The sequence below is a fragment of the Streptopelia decaocto genome (genome assembly GCF_964273445.1).
Source record: "Streptopelia decaocto genome assembly, chromosome: 20".
NCBI lineage: Eukaryota > Metazoa > Chordata > Aves > Columbiformes > Columbidae > Streptopelia > Streptopelia decaocto.
Genome location: NC_138675.1, coordinates 6,559,044 through 6,569,618, shown reverse-complemented (window position 1 = coordinate 6,569,618; position 10,575 = coordinate 6,559,044). Strand labels below are relative to the sequence as shown.

The 10,575-nt window shown below is 49.8% G+C and overlaps 2 protein-coding genes across 3 annotated transcripts; both read right to left on the bottom strand.

Annotated features, from left to right (window-relative positions):
• Positions 1-896: 896 nt before the first annotated feature.
• TNFRSF14 (TNF receptor superfamily member 14) lies at positions 897-4,870 on the bottom strand. Of its 2 annotated transcripts, XM_082069726.1 has the most exons (8): positions 4,680-4,862; positions 4,142-4,247; positions 3,615-3,740; positions 3,384-3,539; positions 3,011-3,101; positions 2,343-2,497; positions 2,217-2,233; positions 897-1,652 (listed from the first exon to the last, which is right to left on the bottom strand). In XM_082069726.1, exons 1-8 carry the CDS (start codon positions 4,752-4,754, stop codon positions 1,545-1,547), a joined length of 834 nt encoding a protein of 277 aa, XP_081925852.1. In that variant the 5' UTR covers positions 4,755-4,862; the 3' UTR covers positions 897-1,544. The 2 variants fall into 2 exon arrangements, with proteins under 2 accessions (XP_081925852.1, XP_081925853.1); XM_082069727.1 differs by lacking the exon at positions 2,217-2,233 and having other exon boundaries at positions 4,680-4,870.
• A 1,062-nt stretch (positions 4,871-5,932) lies between these two features.
• On the bottom strand, positions 5,933-10,575 carry LOC309448521 (transcription factor HES-5-like). Its single transcript, XM_082070145.1, has 3 exons — positions 7,531-10,575; positions 7,212-7,392; positions 5,933-7,085 (listed from the first exon to the last, which is right to left on the bottom strand). The coding sequence occupies exons 1-3, from the start codon at positions 7,768-7,770 to the stop codon at positions 6,844-6,846; spliced, it is 663 nt and encodes a 220-aa protein (XP_081926271.1). The 5' UTR covers positions 7,771-10,575; the 3' UTR covers positions 5,933-6,843.

Sequence of the window (10,575 nt, the reverse complement as noted above, 5' to 3'; positions counted from 1 at the left end):
ACCGTGGATGTGCCAGGCAAGGGGAACAGCCGACGCGGTGCAGAGGTCAGGTGGAGGAGCTTCGCGTGGCTGACAATTTAATTACTCTGCAAAATCATGAAGCTCTGGAGATGTGCCATTAGACGTTCTGGCACCTGCAACTGCTGAAGGGATAATTAAAATATGCCTGGGAGGTTTTATTCCAAGTTATTACTAGAGCACATGGAAATTGTTTTTCATGTAAGTTTATTACGCCTCCACCTGCAGAAGCCTCTTTCCATCTGTCGCTTGGTGTCTGTGCCAGCACAGCCCAAGTTGTAATGACTTTTCAGTTACTTTCCAAGGAGCAGAGCCCTGGACAAGACCATCTTTTTCTCCACCTGCACAGGTAAATAATGTATTTAGCGTTAGGTAAGAATGAAACTGTCTCCAAAACTTTCGGACATGAACTGTTCTCCACACACACACCGCCCTGCCCAAACCACTCCAATCTGTTCCGGCATCACGACTCACACAATAACCTCTGTTGTCATTTACAGCTTCTGGAAGCCAAGTTACGTATAACGTGTGTTTGTACATCTCAGAGACTCCGCTGAGCAGCCTCCACTTCAGCCCCTCCAACACCCCCCACAACAAAACCTCCATGCACAACCAAGGCAGCGGACAAACACACGTAACTGGACAGAAATCAGAGGCTCCTGCAGAAAAACACTTCAGCCCCGCGGAGAACACCGTACCCAGAGGAGCTGTGCTGCAGACCTGACTCCACTGCAGACTCGCAGGCAAGGAAGCATCAGAGAAGCTTTATCACATACTTAGGAAAACAGGATTCGGATTTCATCCTTTCCAGGACCAGAGGAATCGCGCCTTTCCTTCTGCCATGCTGCCACCTGCTGACAAACCAGGCTCCACGTGTCTTCATTGATAAAAACTTTATTTCTACATACAGTGTTCACGCAGGACCTTTCGTTGTAACACATGATCACAGATCAGAGCAGAGGTGACCAGCAAAAGACAGAAATTGTGTAATTCATTACATTAGAAAAAGCTACATGTTTCTTGTTCTGCAAGAGTCCTTTGCCTGTCGATATTCTCCTATAAAGAAGAAAAATTTGTACAAAATGCATCTGGAAAATGTGGAGTGTTACGTGGAATGCATCTGGAAGTTACGTGGAATGTTTACAATGAAAAAAGATGGGTTTTTCCACTAACAAACGTGTATTGGAATAATTACATGTGCACCAAGTGTCCCGGTTGGTAAGTAAGAAAGTCCAGGCTCCCCGCGGGCGCTGCCGCACGACGCCGGGACGCAGCGGGCGAGCGGCTCCAAGCTCTGGCGGTTCTGAGCAGCCTCCATCACTCAACTGTTGCAAACGCTGATGCTGCAGAGACGCCACTTGGCTACTTCCTTGGCTCCTTTGCAGATCCAGACCCAACGTTTCATTTTCAAGCTGCATTCTCCTCCATTAAAAAGGTTGGGCTGTTTTTGTTGGCATTTTTTTGTTTGGTTGTTTTTTTTGTTTTTTACCATGTCCGCTGTTTACAACAGTTCAAACAAAAATGGCTTATTCAAGCCTGATTTCCTCAAGGCCGGCACCACGTTCCTGCACAGGAACAGCTGTTTGATCCCCGTTATCCTCCTTTCCCATCAAAGTCTGGCCCTGCTGTCCACTCTTCAGAACATGTCAAAAGCAAACACAAGAGTTAGAAGGGTCAGCTCTTAGTGGCGTTGCCTGCTGGTTTCACTGCTAACAGCCGGACTTTTGCCGCTGTACATCCCTCTCCAATCAGAAGTGCAAATTACAGACCCCAGTCGAGGTTCATCCTGTGAAACTTACCACCGTCTGCACAGTGCAAACCATTAACAGAACTTTTAGGGGATCCGTACTACTGTAGCACGGAGAGATCAGTGAACACAGTAACGTAAGACAGACTTGTATTTTTAGTAGGCATCCATCTCCTAAATCCCCTTCAATATTCATTCTTACACAATGCCAGGTGACAGCAATGGCCTTGGGACTAGATCCCAGGCCTGAGAAAGAGAATCAAATAAAATGAGTTTATACTGCAAGGTCTTGGGGATTCTGAACTCACAGACACTCCCAGAATCCACAAGCTGCTCCGGTACACACTGAGCCCATCGAACACATTAGCACAGAGCACACACAAACACCAAACAAAAAACCTACTTCGGATTGCAACACATTACCAAAAATAAAGAAAGAAGAGATACGCACCGCAGTTTCCTGCACAGCTGCAAAGAAAATGGAACAGTCCCATCAAATTGCAGTAAGGTGAACTTTATACTAATGATTTTTCTAATCATGTGATCTTGCCCTCTATACACATGGTTTCGTACTGACCTGGCACAAAACCTTTCCGTTTTCTCCTTTGCCAGACACAGGCCAAGCCAGCTGCAACAAGCAGCACAGTTGCAACAACAGAAGCAATTGTTGCAACAGAGTAATCAGAGCTGGGATTGCCGGCCTCTCCTTGTCCTGGGCCACCCCCATTGTGCCTGGTGCAAACAAAAATAATTGTGCTCTTAGAAGCCATCAGCAGAACTGCTGTGCTGTTCTTAACACCACATCTCCGCATCCGGGGCACTCAGAGCCTGACTGGGTGGGTAACCCAAGCAGGAGCTGACTTTTGCCTCTTCATCTTCATACTTGTAAATGCAAATTGCTTCTCCTCAGAGGCAAACTCCCACCTGTTCCGCTGCAGCTAAGGGATGTGTCACAGAAACCGGTACCCGGAGGAGTGCGCTGCTCCACCGTCCCGACCAGCGCACCAGAGCTCTGAGAGCCTCCTGGGCAGCCACAGCTGGGACAAGAGGCTGAAGGCTAAATCTGTCGTGTTAATGAGTTCATAGAGAAGCGCAGCTGTTCCCAAAAAGGAGTGGGACATGGAAACAGGATTGCACACTCGGTGCCTTACTGGAAGCAGGAAACTGCTGTTTCAAAGATAGCAAATGCAGACCCAACAGTTACAGAGAATAGTCCCAGGCCCATATAGAGAAGGAGCTGCTTACTTGGGCCGTGGTGTGCAAGTGTAGGGCATGTCGGCTGTAGAGAAGGTGCCAGGAGGGCAGGCTTCACACACGTTGTCCGTGGTCTTTGTGCCTGCGAAGGAGAAGACAACAGGATTTCTGTCTGTACCTACGCTAAGGAGAGCCCAGCCAACCCTCTGTGACTGACCAAGGGCCGGCTGCACAGGCTCTTCACTGCACACAAGAGCTCGCACGCTCTGTCTTTGCAGACACCAAAGCATTCTTGGCCACACCACCAACTCAGCCTCTAGGATTTCTATGGATCCTGCAAGCTTTCGGCCATACTCTGGTGCTCTGACAATGGGTCAGGACAAGAAAGCTCTGTTTTGGTGTTACTGGTGCTATGTTGGCTTACCCCTTTCTTTGAGCATACTGCCAGGAAAGCAGACGGTGTAGCGCTGACACAGTTCACAGTCTTGAGTCCCAACAGAACTGCAGAAATACCCGGCCGGGCAGCCGCACACCGTGTTCTTCGTGTGCGTACAGGCTACTTCTGGCACCAGGTTGGCTCCTAGGGGAAATTTGCATCCACAGCCACAGCATTTACATGAGAACATTTAAACTGGTTCTTTAGCATCCTACTTACCTTCATCACACAGTTTACATGGACTGCACTGTTCTAGACCGTTGGGACGGTCTGTGTATGTGTCATTAACACATGGAATGCATGTTGTGCTGGAATTGGCGGTGCAATGCTTGAAAACACGAAATCCTAAAAACCAGAAACAACCCCCCCCAAGTGGCTCCGTTAGCAAAGCTAACTAACATTGACATCACACCACCTGTAACTACTGTAAATAAACTGCAAGGACCTCAGAAATATCCCAATAGCAATTGCAGTGGTGATTCTGAAGCAGAAACCAAAACTGAAAGGCCTGGGAAACAGTGAAACTATCAAGTACCACAGGCCCCAGAGAAGGACAGGCCCTTGCGCTGTGGTGTGTGGCGTGAATGTGGGCTGGGATATATTAATACAGGATCATATTCTGGCGTGTTGCTCCAACTGTGCGTTGCGGGACCCTGGTCGGGTGCAGCTGTTGGCGCTGGGGCAGGGTGACCCGGGGGAAGGGAAGGCGCCTCCTGGCAGCCGCCACGGCGAGCGGTGTCACCTACCGGCAGCGCACATGGGGCAGCACTCGGCGCCCGCGGGGTATTCCCCCCGCCCGCAGTCCGGGGCCTGCACACCGCCCAGCTGTGCCACGAGCACGGCGGCAAGAACCTGCGGGCAAACACGAGAACCGGTGTCACAGAATCACACAGAATCACAGGATGTCAGGGGCTGGAAGGGACCTCGAACGCTCATCCGGGAACACCCAGCTGAGGTGACACAGGAAGGTGTCCAGGCGGGTTGGAATGTCTGCACAGAAGGAGACTCCACAACCCCCTGGGCAGCCTGGGCCAGGCTCTGCCACCCTCACTGGGAACAAGTTTCTTCTTAAATTTAAGTGGAACCTTTTGTGTTCCAGTTTGTACCCATTGCCCCTTGTCCTGTCACTGGTTGTCACCAGAAGAGCCTGGCTCCTCCTGACACTCCCCCTTTCCATATTTACAGCCTTTAATGAGTCACCCTCAGCCTGGCCCGGGCTCAGGAGCCCCGGCAGGTCCGGGGCAGGACTCGCCCTCCCAGGGGTTCCCGAGGGGCCCCACTCACCAGGGGAAGGGTCCGGCGGGCGGGGTCCCGCCCCAGGGGCCTCCCCCGGGGCCGCCTCCCCCGGGGCCGCCCCATGCGGCGGGACGGACCCCAGGGCCGAGCGCCGCACCACGGGCTGAAAGCGAAAGCAAACGGGGTGACAACGGGGCAGGAAGGGGAAGACAAGGGCAGGGGAAGGGCAGGGGAAGGGGGGCTCGGGCTCTGCCCACAAGATGGCGGCCGGCGGGGCCAGGGGCGGCGCCGCCTCCCCGGCCGGTCCCACCGGGGGAGCCGGGTGCAAACTGCCCGAGAGCCCGCGTCTGTGGTCACGAACGCACACGAGACCAACCAGAAAACAACCCGCTGTTAAAAAAACACCCGCAGCTGCCTGCCTGACTAATTACTAAACAAGAAACGCCACGCTCTGCCCTTAACGCTGCTTCGAGCTCCTCTCGCCTTTTGTATATTTTCCAGCACCGGAGGAGCTGGATTACTGAACCGGCTTTTAGTCAGCAGATGTTTATGTTACCGAAAGAACAGGCGGATTTAAAAACAGCTGTTGTGGTGAATATTAAAAGTGTTGCTCAAGTGGGTTCCTCGAGCGCCGCAGGGAAGCAGTTTATGTAAATGCAGATTTTCTCCTCTCTATTTTTGGAGAAGAAAACAGCAGCAACACTTTGCCGGTTTCTGAAATGAGTGGGCAGTCTCGCAGCAGGACACGAAGAGACGAGCTTCGTCAGGGCTCTGATGAGCTTCGTCAGGGCTCTGATGAGCTTCGTCAGGGCTCTGATGAGCTTCGTCAGGGCTCTGATGAGCTTCGTCAGGGCTCTGATGAGCTTCGTCAGGGCTCTGATGAGCTTCGTCAGGGCTCTGATGAGCTTCGTCAGGGCTCTGATGAGCTTCGTCAGGGCTCTGATGAGCTTCGTCAGGGCTCTGATGAGCTTCCTCACGGCTCTGATGAGCTTCCTCACGGCTCTGATGAGCTCGGGTCTGCCATGGCCCCTCAGGGAACAGGTGAGCAAACTGAGACAAGTCCTCTGTAGTTTGCTCAGTGTTTCCTTTGATTTTCAGGGGATCGTGCTAACTTTTCTAGCTATTTGGGATGGACAAAATAAGCTGATTTCACCGTGCGGCAGCTGCCTCGGTTTCCTACACGTCACCACTTTTTTCCACTGTTTCAAATTTCACTTGACACGACAGACGATGCTTCTCTGAGCAGAGGCAGCGGCTGCTGGTGTGATGGGAAGGTCGGACTGTCCCACCCCACCCTCCAATGGGTTTGACAAGTTCACCGGTATCATCGGACCCAGACAGAAGTTGCACACGAATGCATTTTATTGCTCTCTACGAACACAGACGCATACGCAGTATGCACAGAAGCCATGGCGCTGTCCCAGGAGCGGGAGAAACACGATCCACCATGAATTAAACCACTCGATACACACAAAAATCATTATTATAATGAAAATGCTAGAAAAAGCATAGCTTACACCCAAAATGTATAACATTGACCAATTAAGCCTTTTACCTACTACCATTTCTTTAACATAAAGCAGTAACATACTCTTTTTCTAAATCGAAAAAAGCAGCAAAACAGTAGAAATATTCCACATAGTTTCCTAGCTTCTGCCCATCTGCCACACTTTATATCTAGGACTATGGAACAGCCACTGGGGAAAGATCCAAACCAAAACCCATTTTTGATGCTGTACAAGTTATAAGCAGAGGGAAACTGATTTTAATCAACGCATGAACGAAAGGGGAGTAAATTTACCTTCTGGAGTGACTGAGCAAACAAGTGTCTCTAGTCAAGCCAGAGCAAAGCTGATGGCTCTTACAAGCAATAGTAGAGAAATCTCTCCTACAGCAATTCTTGTCCGTCACAACCGTAACATTTACAAAAATACCCTCCATTTTGAAGACCTTTGCCCCGACGGGGCAGGATGCTGCGTGCTTCTACACCAGCGTCTACACAGCTTCAACACCGCTCAGCAGGACGCCTGAACTTTTGCCAAAGGATCCCGCAAGAGTCAAAACTATGCCATTCTTTTCACACATAAATAAAATACACAGGGGAAATAAAATTCCCTACAGAAAAGAGGATCAGAGCTGGACTAGCAAATGCTGTCAGATCCTTCCTCTGGACTGGAAAAGGCAAAGGTCCATGCAGGAAGGACTCCCCTGACTACCAGGGTCTCCAGAGAGCACCGGTATCTTTGGGGGACGCTTGCTTCAGGGTGCTGGGGTTCCCAGGGGACAAGGTGACCTCCGGAGCAGCCGACTGGCTCTTCTGGAAGTGGCTTAAAAGTTTGGTCTGTGTTTCAGTCCGGACTTTATGAAGAGAGAGGAAATGGAAAGCTTCTTGCAAACACCTAGAATAGCCCTCTCTGAAGTCAAACTGAGAGCTTTTATGGAAGGATCCTGCAGCTGGAGAAGGGAAGAGAAGAGGGAGGGGGAAGAAATGGTAGCTTAGAGCAATTGTTCATGGCTAGATTCATAAAGCTGTCACAGATTTGCAGCAAGCTAGAGACTGAAACAAAACTCAGTACTCACTTTTCACCTGCAGCTGGCTCTGCTGCTTCAGGTAGCTGACGGTCATCTCCAGGATGTCGGCTTTCTCCAGCTTGGAGTTGGGCTGGTGTCTCTGGAACTCCTTCTCCAGGAGCAGCTTCAGCTGCTCGATGCTGCTGTTAATCCGGTCACGGCGCATTTTCTCCACCACCGGCTTCCTCAGCTGTAAAAAGCAAAGGAAAAGAGACATTATTAGATGAATCTTCTCTCTGCCGTTTCCCAGGACTGTTGCCTGTCACTGTTCCTAAGCAATGTGGAGCAGTTTCTCAGCTCGGAGCTGCCTTCCTGTGCCTGGACTTACTTTGTTTTTCTCCTTTGGTGTCAGCAGGTTATCGGGCTCCAGGAAAACAGTGCTGGGAGCCATCTGTACTGAGAAGGAAGCTCTCAGAGTGGAATTCCAGGAGAAATGTGTGGCTGGAAGCTGTCCCTCCAGATATTTATACTGTGCAGCCTCCCTGAGAGTCTGTGGGTCTGCGGCTTGCTGGAGTTTCCCACACTCCACAGCCAATGAGGGAGAATGGCCGCACAAAGGGAGAAGCATCTATTCTTGCATGCTCCATTGGCAGTGAATAGCCGGGGGATAATGACCTTCTCCCAGATGAGCAGGTGGGGAGTGTGTGCTGCGTGAAAGCCTGGGATCAGAGTTACGTGTCAGGAGCTGGGAAAGAGCCGCCCTTCAATGGGAAAAGGCTGCTGACTAATGCCGGGGATCAATGGCGTTCCGGCCGAGGGCGCAGAGCGTGGAGGCAGGAGGAGGTCGAGGCAGGAGGAGGTCGAGGCGGGAGGAGGTCGAGGCGGGAGGAGGTCGAGGCAGGAGGAGGTCGAGGCAGGAGGAGGTCGAGGCAGGAGGAGGTCGCTGCCCGTGCGGGACACGACCTGCTGCGTGGGGCTGCATTCTGCTCCAGGCTCGCACGGCGGCACACGCTGCAGCGTGCACAAGTGCACACGCACACACGGGCAGATTCTGGCCCCCTGAGATAAAGAGCAGAATTTCTTTAAATCCACTGACCTTGTTTTCTCACTAAGCCAGAGCCAGTTGTTCTCCCTCGGGTGACTGTGACACTAGTTTTGCCCCTGTGAAACAGAAATCAGCTTTTCCAGCTTGGCTTACTGCAAATAAATACATCTAATTGTAAGCACACACAGTTATTGAAAACGTTTTCTGTTTCGATCTTTGTTCTCTTCCCTTGATATCTTAGGCACCTCTTTAGAACACTCTCAAGCACCTTATGTTTCTGACATGATCAGATCAATTCGCTTCTCTCTGAGCATCAGTATCTCCCTCTGCAACATTCAAATACCAGAATAATAGTAATCAGATAAATTACTGTCAAGTGATTTTAGGGTTTATATTTGGGGATCTTTTACTGTAACATATAAATACTGTTTGTGTTTACATTAGTATATGTGTGTGTGTCCGTGTATACATTAATATAAATGTGTGTGGTCACACATCCTTTAATGTGAATACACCCACGGACACGTTTCGCTGCCGCTCTGCAGCGCGTTACCCGCCAGCCCAGGTAAGGCCCCGTGACCCCTCCAGGAGCCGCTGCCCAGCCCCATTGTGCTGCTGGTGAATGGGCTCCCTCCTTCCCTACAGAGCAGCAGCTGTTGAGCTCCGAGGCTTTTATGTCAAGTTGTGGGAAAGCTTTTGTGACACCATTTCACATGTTCTCCCCAAAGCCTGTGGATTATCTCTGAGCCCGTGTAATGCCACCTCGGAAACCAACCTTTCCCTCTGTGCGCCCCTCTGGGGAGATTCTCTGAAACAGAAACTCCTGAGTAGTAACTTGTCTCTTGAGCTCATTAATCAAGTGTGTGAAGAAGAAATGTATCAATTCCCCGATCAGCAGGGTCCACTAGCAGTTTTGCTAGAGACAGTTTCTATTTTCCAGATTAGCTCACTAATAAGTAGCTATAGGAACAGCATGAATTTTAAAGCATCTGAAATAAATCCATATATTTAAAATAGCTTTTCATTTTCTCTTTGGATTCACAGTCTGTGAGGGGAAAATTTAGCCAATTACTGACCATCTTGGAATAGTTACTCAAATTAGATGCTCAGTTACTGGAAGTAGATGCTCTGCTTCTGCTTTGGTTGGAAATCCTACAGAAAAGTGGTAACAAAAATTCCTCCCTATAATGAACTCTGAATGACACGCTTGTACTCTGGTTCCAAACATACACAGTATTGCATAGAAAACTTATTAGGATCCCAAGATACTGCATTTGGATAATGTGTTTGAAACATGGCATTACTGACAGTCTTCCGGCCGAATCTCTGCCAGATGTTGGTTCTTTAGGAAGAGCTTTCCCAAGTCTGCAGAGACGCTCGTGGCTTCTCCTCTGCTGTGTGCTGCCCAGATGGCCTTTTGGGAGCAAAGTTTCCCACTGCACACAATGCAGAGCCAAGCACCGTTGCTAATGCAGTTTGTAGTCGGGCACACTTCCTTTGTGACGGGGATGAATATCGTTAAGAAATGGTGTGGGAAACTCCGAGGTCCACAGTCTTCCACAGCCTTCTGTTAGGAAGTCATTTAGAAAGCTGAAACACTTGGGAGCGGGGACAGAGCGACGCTTCTGAGCAGAGAACAGGGAAGACAGCAAAATGTAGGAGACTCAGGCAGCTCCGAGTCCTACAGACCACCCTGGGGTCAAAAATAAAATGGGCCCAATGCTGAGGGCCTTTCTCGCATCCTCACTGAAATCAGCAGAAACTCTGGGCTCCACGAAGAGAGAAGTGGGCTGCTACATTCATCCTGCAGCTTTTGTACCTCCAGAGCTATCGGTAAACCGCTGTAAATATAAATTACCTCTACACCTACAGGGGAATTCATCAAAATCATCAGCAGCAGAATTTGAGCCTGAATTTTCACATTTCAAACACCAATACGAGAATCTGTTCTATTATATCCCATTTATCTCATCCAAGCAACACAGAATAGTTTAGGAGTATTAATAAAGATCAAAGATTCCCCATAGCATTGCTGGTATAAAATCTGATCTAATTTTCTTTAAAACCAAGCCCAGCTCCTATAGCTCTATATACAAAAATATCCTGATACCCTCAGGCTCCACAGGTGTCACGTTTTCCCGTATCCCTGTGCAGCCAGGAGGCCGCGCCAGAGCTGGCAGGAGGAAATCAGGCCTGTATTTAAACCCCAGCAAACAGCAATTCAGATTAACGTGCCAGGCCAGTCAGGGTTTGGAGGCGCTTCTGTATCTGTTTGCAACAGTTTGCATAAGCTTAGGAGCAGCTTGGCTAATATCAGGGGTCTGTGTTTCCCAAAACATATTAAACAAATCTGGGGAATTAAAGACAAACAGAGTATGTGGCTCTGAA